At 40.6% G+C, this 20,693-nt stretch overlaps 1 protein-coding gene across 1 annotated transcript in view; it reads right to left on the reverse strand.

The window, feature by feature from the left end:
* Nucleotides 1-1,325: 1,325 nt before the first annotated feature.
* The window catches only part of tdrd5 (tudor domain containing 5), a 43,381-nt gene continuing 24,013 nt past the window's right edge, over nt 1,326-20,693 (reverse strand). The window contains exons 12-18 of the mRNA XM_078559086.1: nt 19,785-19,985; nt 19,138-19,320; nt 14,591-14,761; nt 13,389-13,545; nt 11,586-11,642; nt 4,641-4,901; nt 1,326-1,611 (exon numbers count right to left, since the gene is read on the reverse strand). Coding sequence (XP_078415212.1) covers nt 4,660-4,901; nt 11,586-11,642; nt 13,389-13,545; nt 14,591-14,761; nt 19,138-19,320; nt 19,785-19,985 — 1,011 coding nt within the window. The 3' untranslated portion in view covers nt 1,326-1,611; nt 4,641-4,659. The remainder of the gene's footprint in view (nt 1,612-4,640; nt 4,902-11,585; nt 11,643-13,388; nt 13,546-14,590; nt 14,762-19,137; nt 19,321-19,784; nt 19,986-20,693) is intronic.

Below are 20,693 nucleotides of genomic sequence, written 5' to 3' on the forward strand. Positions count from 1 at the left end.
ATATTACAAAGTATATACATTTTTAATTTCTTATACTAGTTATTTTGTCCTGAATGACTATATTCAGCAATTAGATATGTAGGAATATTTTATGTGCTTAGAGTCTGTACTCAGTGGAACTGGATTGAGATCAAAGTAATTTGACATAGGATTCAACCCATGCTCCTTACAAGAAAGAAAGGTTGTGTCTAACCCAGGGTACCGTAAAGTTCCCCTATACTTTTTAAAGACTTTAGCTGAGTAAGTTCCTGGTTACTTCAAATGGAGCCTAAAGTAACATTTTACCCCTAAAAAGGTAACTTAAGGTAACTAGAATCAGCGCACTACATTTCAATTCATCCAGGATAATAGGATAAATGTCTCTCTTTGCTGAGTGTCAGGGTCCTAGTGAAATCTACTTAGGAGTTTCAATCCAGTTGCTAAGTGTTGTGTGCCAATAATTGCCAATCTTATTCAGAGAAGCCATAGGAATGGCCTGTTTGAAGATGGAAATTTCACATGGGTGAGTAGAGGTTACATTTATGGGTAAATTTGGGGAAAAGAAAAGACTTGCATTTATATAGTGATTTTAGAGCCAATGAAGTATTTTTGGAGTGTACTCCCACAAACGACAATGTGATAACAACCAAATAATATATTTTTTTTGTGATGGTGATTGAGGGATAAATATTGGCCAAGACACCAGGGGATCACTCCACTACCCCTCTTTGAAATAATGCCCTGGGATCTTTTACATCCACCAGAGCAGACAGATGGAGCCTTGGTTTAACGCCTCACCCAAAAGATGGCACACCTCTGACAGTGCAGCACATCCTCAATACTGCATGCAGTGTCAGTCTTGATTTTTGTGCTCAAAGTCTGGAGAAGGACTTGAATCCAGAATCTTGTGATTCAAAGGAAAGAGTACTACTTTATAGCTCATTGTGCTGTATCTGATCTGGGGGAGTGGTTGATCTGGCCAATGGGCACCTGAAAAGGAAAAATGTTTCATCACCATCAGCAAAAACTTTTAATATATAAAAAGTAAATAGTAAAATTAAGTAATAGAAAGTAAAAGTAAACACATTGCATTAACAGACGAGGATGTAAAGGCTTACTGAGCATGACAAGCATTAGAGCTATCAGCAGTTTTCCATTCATTACACATAAATGTAAAAGATTGCCACTTCAATTCCATATTAAATCAGCTTCATCACACGGTCACGTTGGTTGTTTCAATAAGGTCGACATTCATAAGTATATCTTTCCCAATAAAAAAAAACAAAATCTTAGTTCTCTGAAGCTGATCTTCTGGATGGTAACTTGAGCAGCTTTCAAAAAATAAATAAAATACAAAGATCAAGATTATATTTATCTTATACAATGTTTCCTTTGTAGAAGCATGTGAAAAAAAGATAGCACGGGGGGAAAGTAAAATCTCAAAACTGAGAGAAATATTTTGGCAATGGTAATATTTTCAGACTTGGGTTTTGTCAGTTTGATGTTCAATCTTTTGAAAACAAGCTCTTCAAACCAGAGGTTGTATAATGCGGACCTGGAGCATCAAATAGGAATCTTTTTTAATGACGTATTGGTGGCCAAGTCGTGTTCCAGCTAATCCAGGCTGATTTCCTGAAGTTGTAAATAATTTCAAAACATTCAATTAAAAATAGAGAATATGGGATACCTGGGAATGATTAAAAACTATTCCAGTGAGATATAGAAGAATGAATATCTGAATATTAGAAGATTAATCTGACAGAAAATATATAAATAAGTTGCCCAAACCCTTGAACCTTAAAATCACTCCAGTATATTTCAAGACCCACAACTCCCGATTATTTCCCCTTCTCTCTAAAAGTATATTAATGTTGGGTTCAGTTCCACCTCACCTGTTGGGCCATTTTACACGTGAACCCAGACAACAAGGCGGCAGCTCAATTAGAGACGGCAATAAATGCTGGCCCAGCCAGCGAAGCCCACATCCCATGAATGATTGTTAAAAAAAAAAAATCCTACTGAGACTAACTTTATACTAGACATTTATTAATTGAAATCAAATTCCACCACCTGCCACAGTGTCCCCAGGTCATAAGTCTGGGTCCCTGGATAGCTAGTCCAGCGACATTACCACTAGGCCATCACAAGAGTGAAATATCTTTTTCAGCAGAAAGTTTATTATATGTCACTACGAACAGATCCTAATTCTCATGCAACAATCTGACCAAAGCATGATCTTATTACCAGACTTTTCCAGGTGCACGTGACTTTACAGCAGTGAGACAGAGCTTTCTTTAGAAAATATCACTTCCTTAGAATAATAACATAAAACAGCATGGCATCTTTCATGGCCTCAGGACATCCAGTCAATGAAGTGGTTTTGAATTGTAAAATAAAAACAGAAAATACTGGAAGCAGCTCTGGCAGCATCTGTGGAGAGATTGGTGACCCTTCTTCAGAATGGCCTTGCCGACCTGAAACATTAACTCTGTTCCTTTCTTCACAGATGCTGCCAGACTTGCTGAGTATTTTCAGCAATTTCTGCTTTTATTTCACACTTCCAGCATCTGCAGTACTTTACTCGTGTACTTTTGAAATGTAGTCAGTTTTAATGTAGGAAATGTGGCATCCGATTTGTGCATAGTGTCCCATTCATCTGTTTTAGGCGTTGATTGACGGATGAATGTTTGAACAGTGCTGTAGAATCTTTTAGGCAGCAGGGCTTCGATTTAACATCTCATCCGAAAGACAACACCTCCAACAATGCAGCATTCCCTCAGTAATACACTAAAGTGCTAGGCTAGATAATATGCTCAAGTCTCTGAATTGGGACTTGAATCCAGAGCCTGACTCAGATGCAAGAGTGCTATCACTGATGACACCACTGACACCATCTTGTCCTGGATTTTGCAGTGGTAATGACAGTGAAACTGTCAGCATTCACAGTGACTCCTCCACTGATACTGACCAACTTTGGGAGTTTATGCATGCACAGAGTAACACAGAAATCTAGAAGTTGCTGCCAGTGATTCTACACTGCTCCAGATGGTGCCCTATTGAGGCTACCCCACCCAGACTGCAATCATTGGCAAACTGGCAAGAACTTCCACTCATAGTCTTGCTGTAAAAACACTTGAAAAAGTTACACTTTGTTGAATGAGGTCTAACTGCAGCAAATAGAGGGATCACGGTGTCCTCATACATGAAACACAAAGTTAACACGCAGGTACAAGTAATTAGGAAGGCAAATGGAGTGTTAACCTTTATTGCAGGGAGATGGAGTAGAAAATCAGGGAAGTCTTGTTACAATTGTACAGGTGTTGGTATGGTGAGAGCACATCTAGAGTACTGTGTACAGAGGGTATACTTACATTGAAGATAGTTCAGAGGACGTTCACTAGGCTGTTTCTGGGATGAAGGGGTTGTCTTATGGAGAAAGGGTGAGCAGGTTGGGCCTATCCTCTTTGGATTTTATTAGAAAGAGAGGTGATTAAATTGAAACAGATAAGATTAAGAGGGGGCTTGACAGGGTAGATGCTGAGAAGATGTTTCCCTCATGGGAGAATTTAGAACTAGGGGCATAGTTTCAGAATAAGGGGTCTCCCATTTAAGACAGAGATGAGGAATTTCTTTTCTGAAGGTTGTGAATCTTTGGAGTTCTCCACCGCTGAGAGATGTGTAGGCTGAGTCATTGAATATATTTAACGCCGACATAGACAGATTTTTGAACTATAGGGGAGTCAAGGATTCTAGAGACCAGTCAGGTAAGTGAATTTGAAGCCATAATCTGCTCAGCTATGATCTTACTGAATGGTAAAGCAGGTTCGAGGAGCCATATGGCCTGCTCCTGCTCCAACTTATGTTCTTAAACAAGGATCTAAATTTATAGTTACTACTAAAATACTCTCAATGACCCTGGAAAGCTAATTTTATATTTGTGGAATGTTAATTTTTTCCATTCTGATTAGCATCCATATTTTTAAATTTACAGGTTTGTTTATAAACATTTTAGTTTCTACCTTAATCTAATCAATCAGTTAATTCACTTTGCGAAAATTTAAATTAAAAAAGTGAAACTAGTTAGTGCTTTTAGCTTCCTGGTTTGCTGTCTGTGAGAATACTTTAATGTGATCGGGGCTCACCCTGCTGACATCACTAATGTTGGATGCCTGGAGATCCACTTGACTTGGCGCTAGCTTTATTGGGAATGGGGGAAGTCCATGCTAGGTCTTTATAGGCTGCTTTCTTTGAAGTCAAAGGCAAAGGCTGATGCCTTGCCACTTACAGAAAATTCCAGACCCTTATGTACCTTACAGCCTGGTTTCAAAGACAGATACATAATTCAAGATTTTTCTTTAGAGAAATATACCTGACTACATGAAGTGTGAAAAGATCACAGAGTATACATAACAAAAGCCATTGATTGGAGACCAAAAATGGCTTCTAATTCCATATTTTTGTCAGGTGAAAATTTGTGTCTATGCTAAAATAATAGTCTTCCAGCTGATGCACTCTATAATTCTCTTTGTTGATGTCCTTTATGTTTAACCAGAGCTATGTAGATACCCTTCAGAAAAATTAATCTTTTTCCAAAGCTTTGCTCTAACAGTACTTTTCTTCCCTTCCCCACCCCATACAGAAAGTATCTTTTAAATGTTTACCTATCTGGAATTGTGAGGATTACTTTTTGTTCATTATCGACAGCCATGATAAATGATGGAGCGCTCCTGCCATGCGTGCAGAGGGGCCCAATGCGACGGATGAAGAGCTCCTGGGTAGATGAAATTTGTTGTGCCCAGCTGGTGCAGCAGATAACACAGGTGATGTCAGGACAGACTCCTCCTGGACATTGCTGAATAAAGACACTGTAGTAGCCTGAATGGATTCCTTTTGAGGAGCTTCAGAAGTGTAGCTGGAAACTACTGAAGAAGAAAAAGACAGGAGTATTTTATTAATTGATATCTGGTATAATCAGCAACCAGCATGGAGAGGTAAGCTGGAACAATCTCCACCCTTTGCTGAGTACATTCTTATTTGGTCGAAAGTGCAACGTGCTCAATTCAACAGTGGGTTGATTTGCATAGCTTGCCCAAACTGTTCCCTTAAAACACAGTGATTCAGTTCCCTTGGCCTTCCCGCTTGGTTGTTTTAATTTCCAGGTTATTTGGTGGTGGTTTTGCATTTTTCTTCTAAACTCTTTATACTGGTATAATTTTAATTTTCTTGCTTGTTGCAAATTCTTCTTTCTCTACTTATAGCCATTCCTCCTTTCCCCATATCTTGTGCAATTTTCCTTGGCCAGGAAGGACAGTTCATCAGACAAGCATCTCTGGGGGTAGAGAAAATAGCACATTTCGCCCCCCCTCCCACTTCCCCCCATCCCACCAAGAGACAAGAGATATATTTTGATTGGTGCAAGAAGGGGCCACTCCTGAGCATTCTGCAACCCCCCTGACTTTTTCCAAAACAATTAAGGTCTAGCAAACTTGCAATCAAGGAAAAGCCAAAGTCAGGATGTCTACCAAGACTAAAATATCAATTTGTATCTATGTTTGATCAAACACAAGATGTTTTTTCTTCACTGTTATATCCACATTGATGACAATCAAAGACTTATATTTCTTCGGCAACTAAGTTATTATGTCAATGACTGGAGCACAACCTACTGGATTGTTGACTGGAAAGCTAGCCTTCCTTCCCCGAAAATGAAGGCATGTTCGCTGTGGGTCACAGAGATTCAGTGTTTCAGGGTAAGTTGCTCTATGGAATTTTTATATGTTCTTCTCTTCTTATACCCCTACATACCTTTCAGCATTTATAGCCAAAATGACACATATATAAAATTGCTGTGATCCTTTAAGATTTTTCCTTTTTCTCTGTACAGCAGCATTTCCTCAACAGATCAGCATTTTGAAATTATTGCATCAATGCTGTTGGTTTTCACTTTCCATGAAAAAAAATCAGTATGACCACCATATTTGGAATGTGAGGATTAACTACTGCTTTCTCTACTGAGATGTAGTAACCACCACCCTTGAATTAAAACATATATTTATTTCATGGATGAAATTATATACAAACATGCAAATCATATTAATCACAAAATAATTCTGAATTAAGAAGGCCATTTTGGCTCATTGCAAATCATCCACACAAACCGACTCCATCCAAAGTTTCTCCAATACAACATCTATTTGATTCTTAAATGATTGAGGCTTTGCATTTGGACCAGTCTATCCACGGGTCCATTACATGTGTTGATCAATGTATGTAAAGAAAAACCTCCCGGTATCGATCTCACACTTGCCTTTTGCTAGTTTGAACCTGTATCAGTCAGTCCCTGCTTCCCTAATTTAATTTGAAGTAATTTTCCAAATTTATCTTTACTGTTTAAAACTTTATAAGATCACCTTTTAGCTTCTTCCTTTTCCAGTCTTTTCTTATAGCTCAGATCACCAAGACTGGAGATTAATGTGGCTCCTATTTGTACCGACAACTGGATGTTTCACATTCAGTGCCTGTTACTGGATCTGGTACTCAAAATGACACTCATACCAAAGCACTATATACCGTTAGATCATGATTTAATTGGACTTGAATTCCACTGTTTTAACAACATGGCTCAACATTCGCCTGGTGTTGATTTTTGCTCTGTTCTAGCTGGCCATGCTGAGCGTCAAGTTTTAGACTCCTAGGTTTTTTTCAACTTCATCCTTAGCTATTTTAACAGTATTCTTAGAGTGTGTTCAACAAAATGTTTGAGGCCACATTTATAGTCCATTCCTAGTTGCCCCAAGATGGTGTTAACAGGTTACTCTTTGAACCACTGCAGTCTTTTCAATGTGGCCAATTTTTGCTTTCCATGCATATATTTTACATCTTTTTTAGTCTTAAATTTAAATCGTCATTGGGGAAACAATTACATCTGTTCAGTTAAAAGGACTGGGCTAAAACTTACACGGGGCAAAACTACCCCCCCCACACCAAAAAGTGTGGGAGCGGGTGTGGGTGGGCAGCCCTTCGATCAGCACACTGCCATTTTTCACCACCCAGTGCGATGTCTGCATGGAAGTGCTATGTGCTCCTTGTGCCGGGGCAGCGGGGGGGGGCGTGATGGCAAATGCGGAAGTGCGCTCCGATCTCCCTGAGACTAAGTGCTGCCTCAGGGAGATCAGTTCCCAAAGGGAAAAAGTTCTTTCGAAAATTTCATTTACCATCCATGTCCCAATGTCACATGAGTTGGGACATCAACTTTTACTTAAAGTTATGTCAATCTTAATTTTTAAATTCAGTCATGAAACCTCATCCTGCCCTTGGATGAGGTTTCCTGCTTTTTCAGGTGGCCGCCAGTGCTCCCGACCTGCCCGCCAACCTTAAGGTTGATCGGGCAGGTCCACTAATTGCTTTTTGAATGGCCTCAATAGGCCGTTGACAGGTCGGCGGGCGCACAGCTGACTTGGCTGCGCCCCCGCCGACCTGAAAATACAAGTGACGCGGGATGACGTCAGGAGTTCCGCCCAACGTCAATCCGCGTCGCCTACGGGAAAAGTCTTGACATGATCTTCCCTTACTTCACATACAACTTTCTTTCAATCAAGCAACATTTTACCAAGTGGTTTAACGGGCCCATTTATATCCATTTTTTTATGAAATAGGGAAGATAAAACGTTGTTACATGGGTGAAAAATCAATAAGATAATTAGCTTCTAATAAAACAGTCTCACTACTAAAGCAGTACCAGAAACCTTGAAAATGATTTAAATAATAAGCAATTTGAAATACAAGTAATGTTTATATAGATTAATATCTCTATCAAATTCAGACAAGTGAGCTAAGTATTTATAATGTATTGCCAGTCCTTACAGAAATGTGTGCAAATTGTGATATACAGGATAGAATTTACATTTGAGCAATGACAACTACAAGGCTTATACATACTACATGCAAATGTCTTAAGCAATACCTCATAGGGAGCTTTACCTGTCTCAACCTGACTGTTAGCTGTTTTTCTCAGTAATGTTTGGTTAAAGTGCATGGATTACGCCAAGTAGTAGTTTCATATTACAAAACAAAAACAGAATTACCTGGAAAAACTCAGCAGGTCTGGCAGCATCGGCGGAGAAGAAATCAGTTAACGGTTCGAGCCTTCATGGCCCTTCGGCAGAACTGAAGCATAGTTAGGAGAAGGGAGAAATATAAACTGGTTTAAGGTTGGGGGGGGGGCGGGGGGGAGAGAGACGTTGAGGGTGTGGTGATTGTGGAGATAAGCAGTGATAGGAGCAGATAATCAAAAGATGTCAGACAAAAGGGTCAAAGAGGTGTTGAAGGTGGTGATATTTGTCTAAGAAAAGTGCTAATTAAGAATGGAAGACAGGATATTCAAAGTATAGCTCTAGTGGGGGTGGGGTGGACAGACTAACAAGGTTTTAGTTTTAGATTTAAAAATAATGGAAATAGGTGGGGAAAGAAGAATCTATATAAATTATTGAGAAAAAAAAGGGGGGTGGGGGGAGAAACGGGGTGGGGATGGGGGGAGAAACGGGGTGGGGATGGGGGGAGGGGGAGTTTAAGATCTAAAGTTGTTGAATTCAATATTCAGCCCGGAAGGCTGTAAAGTGCCTAGTCGGAAGATGAGGTGCTGTTCCTCCAGTATGCGTTGGGCTTCACTGGAACAATGCAGCAAGCCAAGGACAGACATGTGGGCAAGAGAACAGGGTGGAGTGTTAAAATGGCAAGCGACAGGGAGGTTTGGGTCTTTCTTGCGGACAGACCGCAGGTGTTCCGCAAAACGGTCGCCCAGTTTGCGTTTGGTCTCTCCAATGTAGAGGAGACCGCATTGGGAGCAACGAATGCAGTAGACTAAGTTAGGGGAAATGCAAGTGAAATGCTGCTTCACTTGAAAGGAGTGTTTGGGCCCTTGGACGGTGAGGAGAGAGGAAGTGAAGGGGCAGGTGTTGCATCTTCTGCGTGGGCATGGGGAGGTGCCATAAGTGGGGGTTGAGGAGTAGGGGGTGATGGAGGAGTGGACCAGGGTGTCCCGGAGGGAACGATCCCTACGGAATGCCGTCAGGGGGGGGTGAAGGGAAGATGTGTTTGGTGGTGGCATCATGCTGGAGTTGGCGGAGGATGATCCTTTGAATGCGGAGGCTGGTGGGGTGATAAGTGAGGACAAGGGGGACCCTATCATGTTTCTGGGAAGGAGGAGAAGGCGTGAGGGAGGATGCGCGGGATATGGGCCGGACACGGTTGAGGGCCCTGTCAATGACCGTGGATGGAAAACCTCGGTTAAGGAAGAAGGAGGACATGTCAGAGGAGCTGTTTTTGAAGGTAGCGTCATCAGAACAGATGCGACGGAGGCGAAGGAACTGAGAGAATGGGATGGAGTCTTTACAAGAAGCGGGGTGTGAGGAGCTGTAGTCGAGGTAGCTGTGGAAGTCGGGAGGCTTGTAATGGATATTGGTGGACAGTCTATGATCAGCAATTGAGACAGAGAGGTCAAGGAAGGGAAGAGAAGTGTCAGAGATGGACCATGTGAAAATGATGGAGGGGTGGAGATTGGAAGCAAAATTAATAAATTTTTCCAGGTCCCGATGAGAGCATGAAGCAGCACCTTCGCCTCCGTCGCATCTGTTCTGATGACGCTACCTTCAAAAACAGCTCCTCTGACATGTCCTCCTTCTTCCTTAACTGAGGTTTTCCATCCACGGTTGTTGACAGGGCCCTCAACCGTGTCCGGCCCATATCCCGCGCATCCTCCCTCATGCCTTCTCCTCCTTCCCAGAAACATGATAGGGTCCCCCTTGTCCTCACTTATCATCCCACCAGCCTCCGCATTCAAAGGATCATCCTCCGCCATTTCCGCCAACTCCAGCATGATGCCACCACCAAACACATCTTCCCTTCACCCCCCCCGACGGCATTCCGTAGGGATCGTTCCCTCCGGGACACCCTGGTCCACTCCTCCATCACCCCCTACTCCTCAACCCCCAATTATGGTACCTCCCCATGCCCACGCAGAAGATGCAACACCTGCCCCTTCACTTCCTCTCTCCTCACCGTCCAAGGGCCCAAACACTCCTTTCAAGTGAAGCAGCATTTCACTTGCATTTCCCCTAACTTAGTCTACTGCATTCGTTGCTCCCAATGCGGTCTCCTCTACATTGGAGAGACCAAACGCAAACTGGGCGACCGTTTTGCGGAACACCTGCGGTCTGTCCGCAAGAAAGACCCAAACCTCCCTGTCGCTTGCCATTTTAACACTTCACCCTGTTCTCTTGCCCACATGTCTGTCCTTGGCTTGCTGCATTGTTCCAGTGAAGCCCAACGCAAACTGGAGGAACAGCACCTCATCTTCCGACTAGGCACTTTACAGCCTTCCGGGCTGAATATTGAATTCAACAACTTTAGATCTTAAACTCCCCCTCCCCCCATCCCCACCCCGTTTCTCCACCCCCCCCTTTTTTTTTCAATAATTTATATAGATTCTTCTTTCCCCACCTATTTCCATTATTTTTAAATCTAAAACTAAAACCTTGTTAGTCTGTCCACCCCACCCCCACTAGAGCTGTACTTTGAATATCCTGTCTTCCATTCTTAATTAGCACTTTTCTTAGACAAATATCACCACCTTCAACACCTCTTTGACCCTTTTGTCTGTGACATCTTTTGATTATCTGCTCCTATCACTGCTTATCTCCACAATCACCACACCCTCAACGTCTCTCTTCGCCCCCCCCCCCGCCCCTCCCACCTTAAACCAATTTATATTTCTCCCTTCTCCTAACTATGCTTCAGTTCTGCCGAAGGGCCATGAAGGCTCGACACGTTAACTGATTTCTTCTCCGCCGATGCTGCCAGACCTGCTGAGTTTTTCCAGGTAATTCTGTTTTTGTTTTGGATTTCCAGCATCCGCAGTAGCTTTTAGCTTTTTGTTTTTATCTCTAGTAGTTTCATATTGTATGACTGAGCAGTAATTTGCATGAGCGAGAGTGTAATTTTAAAATGGCTCAGACCATGCTGTACAATTCCACAATTTGGAGCTCCAATATACTTTAGTACCACAGCAGAGGGTGTATGCTCATTGTGTGCCAGCCTGGCTCACTTGGTAATCATTCATTTTCAGATGAGATGTTAAACCAAGATGATGTCTATCTTCTCAGTTTTCCAGTCAGGGAATGACAAGTGGACACAAAATATTCCATGCCACTATTCAGAGAATGGAGATTCCTGGCAAATATTCTTCCCTCAACCACTACCAAACAGACTGTCTATAGACATTTATTGCACAACACATAATAACGAAACTTCAAAAATAATCTATGGGTTAAGGACTTTGACGTGTCTGGAGGATTTAATAAAACATTGTGTGAATCTGGGTTTGCTTTATTATTTTCCCTCAAGTTCCCAGTCACAGGCTCATCAGACGAGACAGCCTAAAGAACACATCCTCCGCCTCACTCTTGCCCGCCAAGTAACTTGTTCAAGAGCAGGGCTGTAAGGAATGGAAGGTACTCTCAACAGAAGAGAAGGAGAATTAGATAGAATCATTTAATCCATAGTGAAAGTGCAGTTAAACAATCCAGGTGTCCAACAATTCTAATGCTTACCTTCCTGGGCATCTGCTTTTAAAGAAGGCTGAACATTCTCGGGTTTGAAAGTTACACCTGAAATATCAGTATTCATTAACAAATGCACTGTTACTTAAGGCTATTAAAATGCAGCAACAAAAAAAAATCAAACCCAAACGTTTTGCAAATTTAGAAAACATTCTAATTCACATACAAAAGTTGGCCACAAGGCAAATTTTCCAGTGCTTCCATCCCTTTACATACATACGAACATATGAATTAGGAGGAGGAGTCGGCTATTTGGCCCTTCGAGCCTACTCTGCCATTTGATAAGATCATGGTTGATCTGATTGTAGCCTCTCAACTTCACTTTCCTGTCTACCCCATATACCCTTTCACTCGCTTGTCCATCAAGAATCTAACTCAGCCTTGAATAAATTCAATGACTAAGCCTCTATTGCTCTCTGAGGAAGGGAATTCCACAGGCCAATGACCGACCCTCTGAGCAAAAAAAATTCTCCTCATCTCGATCTTAAGTGGGAAATCCCTTATTTTTACAGAATATAACCCCTTTATGAGAGGCTGAGTAAATTGGGCCTGTATTCTCTAGAGTTTAGAAGAATGAGAGGTGATCTCATTGAAACGTAAGATTCTGAAGGGCTTGATAGGGTAGACACAGAGATTGTTTCCACTGGAAATCATACACACACACCTCTAACACAGGCTACGTTACATATTTTTAAAAAGACTCATATCAGAACTTGAAATAAATTTGAAAGGCAACAATCTTTTGTTAGAATTTAATCCTTATCTCTAAAGCCAGGTTAGGAATAGTTCTGTCATGCACATCAAAAGATCCTACAAAAGGAGTTTTGTTGCTTAACATTAGAATTTGCAGATTACACAGCTAAATGCAAACCTAACCCATCCATTCTTGCGACAAGTAGCAATATTTTAAGTAGAATAATTACATAAATTTCAAAAATACTGGCACCAACACTATTTATAAAATAATTTTTTTTTGAGAAATAATTTTGTTTTACCAATCTTTCGTTTTCTCTTTTCTCTAACATAATACTTGAGCATTACTCTACTGTCACTAGGTGTGCTACAGCACCCAACTTAAGTGGCCATTCCTTGTGTGCAAGTACAGATAGTGTTCACCTGTATGTCATCACCACAGCCAAGGTTGATCTTATCCAATATCTGCATGCACATGCACTTTCCAATGCATCCCTGTATGGCAGACAGAAACGGGACCCAGGATGATTTTTACCCTCTGTAGTTCAATGATATAAAATCAAGCTCTAATACTCCTATTGCCAATCCAGCTAAGATCAGATAACTCAGCAGGAGATGAGAAACTCAACATGCACTTTCTGGTCTATCTTGGTTCAGTTTCATACTTACTAGTGCCTTTACCAACTAAGCCAACATGTTCTACAAAGATTTAGTAACTTTGACTAACATACATTTTGATTTTTCTTTTCTTGATGTAATTCTTGTCTGGTATGAACTGATGGAGTTGGGGGATTTAGCTGAGGCGAGTTACAAAGCCCATAGTGAAGAAGTTGAAAGTACATTATAAACAAATGATACAATTGCAGAACATCCAACAGTAATGATTTTATCTTCATGTTCAGTTCTCTCTCCTCACACTATTGGGTTCAGTTATCGTTCTACTCAGTTCCCTCAAATCATACATTCATTGTTAAAACAAAAATATTTCTTGAAATTCTAAAAACCAACACCTGTATGCTACAGCTCTCAACAAAAAAAGGCTCCTGCACAGTTCAGAAAATGTTTAATTCTCCAATTACAATACTACACTGTTGTACTCACCAGACTGGCCATACACACTAGGAATCTCCGCACTGCATGGTTCCACAGAACGCTTAGTATCAATTATTGAGATATAAAACTCATCTTGTGATTTTAACTTTGCCTCTGAATTTGGGAGATGATCCACGTTGTTCAATGATTCACAGCACAGATCCTGCTACAAATTATATACATAGTTAATAAAAGGAGCAAACACAAGGTAACATTGCTGAAAGAAAGTGATCAAAAGTTTAAGTACATTAATTTAAGGTGAGTAGAAATGTTTGGTATTATTTTGCATTATCCCCATTTTATGTGCAGAAATCATTCTTCAATCTAAAATATATTTCATAAGAAACACAAAGGGTCATCTGAACTTTAAAATTTGGAAATAGAAGATAAATTACCTTCTCTTGTCTTCCAAGTCTGCCCAATATTTACATCTTCACTATATTCAAACAACAAGACGACTACTTAGGGACTGAAAGCCACCCATTTTGCATGATAAATATATGGGAAGTGCAAACCTCTCCTTAAATCGTAGAAGTAAAATACAACAATAAACCTACTTAATGCCAAATGATTCATATTATGTGCTACTTTTGATTGTTCATGTTGCTCACTTTGTTCAATATCACTTGGGAGATGGAATTATTGGATATCATACTCTTCAATTTGGAGCAACAATTCATTAAAAAGGGTAACTTTTTCTTTGTTATAGTTGCTTTAATATAGATTTAGTGATTGAGCAGATTGTGGTTTGGGAAAAGGGAATTTGGGGGGGTGGGGAAATTGGAGGACAGGGTGAATGTCAGGTTCAGCATTTCCTGCAGAGCCAGAAGCGGCAGCAGCAGCAGCAAGGTGGGAGCAGCACAGACAGAGCGGCCAGTAAAGGGGAAAATGAAACCTGGGAATTTTACCTCGGATAAATATTAGTGAAAGATTGTCTCTACTGAGAGAGCCTTCTTTCATCATTTTAAAAAAGATACATTTCCTACTCTACAAAACTACCTACATCAATTGCAAATACTCCTTGGTGCTACAAAATCTGGATTTTGATTTCTGTGGCACATAAAGTGCCATGTGGCAGAAAGAGCTGGTATCAGTCATCCCTACCGGCACACAATCCTAGCTGTTATTAGCTATTTTTCTAATAGTGTACAGAAGTTTGTCACTGGTTACTAGGTTTCTAGTGATCAATTGTGATTGTTGATAATACGTACTTGCTTTTCCTCTTCCACCACCTCAAGTGCTGGGAGCTCATTATACTTAATTTCTTCAGATACTCCCAGTACAGACATCTTCAAAGATTTACAATTGTCTTCAACTGAAGTAACAGAGCAAAATGGATGTGGTTCCAAATATGGCAAATCAAATGTTAGTGATTCAAAATCCTGTAAAAGAATTGGTATATCTCTTCACAGACTCAGTGATGTATAGAATTTTACATTAATTACAATAGGTGGCAATTGGATGTATAGTAATTAAGAACCTGGGGTGAGTGGCCAACTTTATAGAATAAAGTGTCGCAGTACTAAAACTGGAGAGGAAGAATGGATATATTATCTCCATATATATATCATTTAAGATGGAAAGGCTGATGAATTAGTTCTATATATGTCGTGATTAAGATGGGAATGAATTGTTTATCTCTAGGTTCAAAATATGATAGGGATCAGGAGGCTGTTGCATATATTTAGTGATTAGGAAGAATCATTTGCAGCCACTAATACTTCCTATTCCCATCCTATGATCCTTTAGGATGCTTAACTTATTATTCCACTGCATACTTTCACGTGAGTGGCTAGAAAAGTAAGTTTTGTACACCAGTTGCTCCCTCCTCATTGGAATATCATGGATCAGGAATGGGAAATATGGTACCAAAGCAAAACGCAGTATTCATGTTACGTTCTTCTGTCATACTATAAAAGCTACCGTTTATACTTACCTTGCAATGAATCCTTCCAGTTCCGCCTCGAAGGCAGGTTTGTGGGTGTTCACGGTGCCACCTGCCATGGGCTTAGTGACAGTGGACTTATTGTCTAATGGTTCTCCCAACCCTGCAAGCTTTGAATGTGTCCTTTTCCACTCTCATGATTGTTGCTTCCTCCCACTGTAAAAGTGTGTTCTCAGCTGAGAGCAGGAACTGTTTAAGGTACTGCGGCCATTTGGCACTATTAATATAGCATGAAGTATAAATACTATTTGAGCTTCAAACATCAGAGGCTTCCCCAGCAAAACTGTGCGGAATACTTTTACTACTTTATACTGTTTTGAGGTGGTAATTTGTAGGTTTACAAATTTCGTTCTCTTTCACTCCCAAGATAGTAAAAGTACAGGAAGAGTTAAGAACATATTCAGTTTCATGGTAGGGCCAAATGCAGCTATTTACTTTTCCAAGTGGTACCTAGCGATCTCCCACACTGTTCCCTCCCACCAGGATCCACTTCCCAGAACTCTCAACCCTTTTCCATTGCTCCCATAATCTGTCACCATTATGCAGCATTCCCAAGAACACACTGCCCCACTTCCACACTCCCAGGCATCAAAATCACCTGCTCTCCAGTGAACAATATCAAAACCAATACAAACAGATGCAGGCAAATGATGCAGTCAACATTTCTCTCAGAGTGAGAACATCCCTGGATGCAACTTCACAAACTTGAAAGCCCGTTTTTGGTCTTAGCACTCAAAACAAGATCCTCTTCTTGCTCAAATATTTATTTCCTCTCCTGCCCAAAATGGCAGGCTGATCAACTTTAAGTGTGTGAAAAGAGATGAACAAAACACTGGAAGTGAAATTAGCATTTTTATTGCAATATTACTTCTTTAAATCCCCATCCCATGCCATTCCATTCTTCCCATGCCATCCCATTCCTTTCATCCTTCTCACTATCCCCATCACCATTCCATCCCTCCCATGCATTCTCCACCTCAATCCCTCTAACCAGGCTAATTTTGTTGTTGGGCTCCCCTTACCTTCCAACCTGCACAACATTTGTTCTGTGGGGTGAACTGCTGGTAATTGCGACATGAATATTTTCAAGAATTCAAAAGGTGCTGCACCCATAGGTGCCAGTGAAACACAATGTTATGTGACCAACTGATTACACTCATAAAGTGTTATGCGACAGCCTCAAAAATATTCAGGGACATACTTCAACCAAAAATTGCCATTTATACTGAGAAAACAGCCAGGTAAACAGGTGCCAAGACACAGAAATTTGAGTGATTATACATTTGGATCATTTGAAATGGAACCATTTATTCAGCTGTTGAATGCAGAATCACAGAATGGTTACAGCACAGAAGGGGAGCTATTCAGCCTGTCGTGCCTGTATCTGCTCTCCGAATGAGCATTGCACCTACTGTCATGGCCAGATCTGTAGAAGTCAGTTGAGAACCAATAATGAGAAACTCAGCATTTACTGATTAGCACTAAAAAACAACTTAGTAGAGTAATATTGTAACTGAAGTGCAAAGGCAAGAAAACCCAAAAATTGAATGACATACCCTGTATTTTAGAGGCAAAATTTCTGAAGGAGTATCTCCTGAAATGCTGCTACACAAACCACTAAGCTAGTGATAATGCACATGCAGGTCAAACATTGGAACAGCACACTGACTGAACATAAAGGCAGCAACTTTGAGATTCACCAGAAAGTGGCAAAACTGAATCACTAATGGGACAAAAACTGCAAGTGAGAATGACCTTCACCCAACGCCTCCAATGCAGTCTCAGAGTGTCCTTCAGCGCAATAAACACATCTATAACGCAGAATTAAATGGGAAATGTATCCAAACAATCCCGACCACTTAAATACCAGCCTAGCGCTAAGAATTGCTAGTTAAAACTCTTCAAATTTCAGTCATTGGAACTCTGGACATTCCCATCCTCACAATTGTCCTTTCAACCGCTGTTCTGGACAACCACTCACCCCTCCTACTAGGTATCTGCCTCCTTCCTTGAGTATGCAGTTTTTGGGAGTATTAGCCCCTCTCCCAGTAACTTAAAAATGGGCCCCGTAATCCCTATAAATGAGTATAATTCAGCATCCCCTTCCCGACTCCCACCTCGAGCTGAAGCAGGACCCACCCAAAACCCACCCCCAATCATTCCAACTTTGAACAAATACAGGCCTATCAGAAACCCCTGTGAGCAATAACTCAACCCCTTCTGTTATGATCACAGCCGACGTTAATCACTGCGCAAACCAAATTCCAGAGGGAAACTTGGCTTATGGACCCTACCCATTTTTTTTTGTATTCTGAAAATGAGAAGAAGTCGCATTGATCTCAGCAGAAAGAAATCCAGTGACACCTTTGGGATTTTAAAAGTTAAAAAGTAAAAGTTTTATTAACAAGAATAAAATAAAACTTAAGCACACAAGACTACAGTTACACAGTCAAACTTCGTCTTACAAAACTGTAAGTCCCCCAAAAGGCCTCTCTACTTGGTCAGACCCACAAGTAATCACCTTCCAGGAAACACTCCCTTATAGATGTTTAACTATAAAATCCAGTAATAATGCCCAAGGCAAATTGCTACAACTTCAATAATGGCATACCACATGGCGTGTAACTTTCTTCCACTCTGCTGTGAAAATCCAAACTTCAGGATAAAACTGCTTTTTGCATTGCAAGACTTTTCTGGCTTGACTGGATGGTTGATTCCAACACAATCCTCTCCTAGCCCACTGCTCCAGCTATAGCTACATCTCAAACAGCTACAGTTACCCTAAGCTCTCCACAGTAACTCTAAAATACCTTTTTTCTCCCTTTCATCTTAGGTTCCATTGTTTTCACACCTCTTTGGAACTCAAATCCTTTGAATATAAGATCTTTCATGTTTCCATCTTGTCTTTGCTTTTGGGTCAATAAAATATAATATCCCCACTTCGATTTACCTATGGAACTCCTGCAACATGCAAACATGTTTCTTGTCACCTCTGACTGCTCTGATATTCAAACTCTCCACTTATCTAAAAATGCAAACATTAGATCTAACCTATTTACATTTGTACCTCAAACCTAATACCTCCATCCTTTTCATGTTTTAAACCCCGCCCCCAGACAACCTATTAATCTCTGCCCAGCTTAATTAAATCATACACACACACATTTTTAGAGTAACACAATATTCCCCAAAAATATTTTTCAAAATTCCACTTCTCACACTACTCAGAAATAAATTGCCCTAATGCAGCTACAGAAACAACTCATTCCTCTTCTGACTCGCACCCAAAAGCAAGGTATCCATTCAAGAATAAAATTGCTGTTCTGGTTCCCCACCCCCACCACCCATGGAGATAGAATTGAGGCATGCCCTAGTGCAGGTTCCCTTCCCACTGAGGAATCTTGGCCCTGGCAGTACCAACCAACGCTTTCATATCCATCATCATTCCTCTCCTTCATTCCCCATCTCCCTCCTTTACCTCTTGCCACCCACCTCTTCATTCATCCCACTATAAAGAAATGGCTCCAAGTTCAGCATCATGCATCTTAGGATTACCTTATCATCTTACCTACTCCTCCTGTCCTGTCCTCCTCCAAAATCTCCTATACCAAAAGCATCCTCTCTCCATTGATCTCTTCTCCCCTTACCTAGGTCCAATTACTCCTCTGTCTTCTAACCTGAATACTAGATGTGGTCTAGACTTGGTTTGTGTAACACCACAAGAAATTGATAGTTATTTTAAAAAACATAAAACCAAACTAAAGGTTACCATAACGCAGCATTCCACAGCTCATACAACGATGATTAGCTCACCTGCTCACTCTTCCCTCCATGTGCTGGGAGGTCTGATTTTCTGATGTTCTGTTCTGCTGCGGAGGATTTGGGTTTTCTGTCAAGTGGGGTTGTTGGAGGCTCCTTAATTTTTGATGGCACCTCCTTTACAGAAATTAGTTTTGATTTCAAATACAGGGTTGCTGGATTAATCAGCCCAAATCCCTATAGCCAAAACCAGAAAGAAGTTATGACCAAAGCTCAAAAGAATATTTTGTATCTTACTGGAGCTCAACCAACATACACTAACAAGGTCTCTCTAGCTCCTCACTAATTTGTAAATTAATTTCTCTCGTTTTACTCATATTTAGATAAGCACAAAAGCCTCACTTTGTGTTAAGTAGCAAGGGGGTTTGTTCTCTCCAGCCATCTGTTTTTCCATATTAGCCATGCTGAAGCAAAGGTACCATGCAGAAGCTAGAATGTTGTCTCATATTCTAAGCTATCTTGTGAAATCTCCCAGCTTCAGGCTGAAAAGCAGCATTTGGATAAAGATTCAACAGGTACCCTGCTCACCATTTTGGACAAGGAATGTCAGTGGAATTAAAAGGGCCAACTAGAACACATGGAATAGTTCAAGAAAAGAAAATGCAATATCAATGTACCTGCTACAGTGGCACTGACTGTACCTTAGAGGCATTGTTTGTAAGGCAGGGCACAGCATGACCTGCTTTCTTAAGGACATCATTAATGTAAATATCTTCATCTGTAGACGTATCACAAAGGAACAAGTACAACACATCGTCAAGGTATCCACAAATCAGGGCCACCAGTGGTTGTTTTCCACAGAATCTCAGGAATTGATTTTTAGCAGCAATGCTCCAATCATCCTGTCAAAGGAAAATTAAATCTCTAGAATGAAATGCTGCAGCTGAAGAGACAACATACTTCACGGGCATCATGTCTGTAGGGCAAAACTCTACCAGTGGTTGAAATGGGGGCTTAATTTGTTCAATTATCTAATATTTTAATGACAAAACATGAACCAAAACACAAAATGGATAAGCAACAGAAAACTGAAAAATAAAATGGCTGTTTTTAAATACAAATCAAATATAAAAGTAGGAGGAATTTTAATTTGTCTAACATTATAAATTCTAAATTCATTCACAAACAATTACTTTGAAGTACAGTCACTATTCTGTTGAAATGTAAGCCAATTTTCCACACAGGATGAATTGAATAAACTACTTTTTTGATGTTGCTGAACGAGTACTTTCAGCTTGAATTATTGGGTCGAGTTTCGTTGTCCATTTTATCTATAAATACTTTAGTCCCCTCTTGAGGATTTTTCACCATGTTAAACATTATGTAATTTTAACTTGTTGATTGGCTTCTCTCCAAACGTAACAAATCTCTTTTTTCTTGAGTCCATCACCTCTGCTAAACTACCAACCCCTGAGCTTCTCCCCTTGATTAAACCAGCAGATCATCCTGTCTGGGAGTACGTCACACCTAGACCAACACAAAGTTCTTCAGCATGCAGTCAATCACAGCTTCATTAGTTGGCAAGAGATGAGCTGAACATAGGTTCATCT

Source organism: Cetorhinus maximus, chromosome 15, assembly GCF_964194155.1.
Source record: "Cetorhinus maximus chromosome 15, sCetMax3.hap1.1, whole genome shotgun sequence".
Lineage (NCBI taxonomy): Eukaryota > Metazoa > Chordata > Chondrichthyes > Lamniformes > Cetorhinidae > Cetorhinus > Cetorhinus maximus.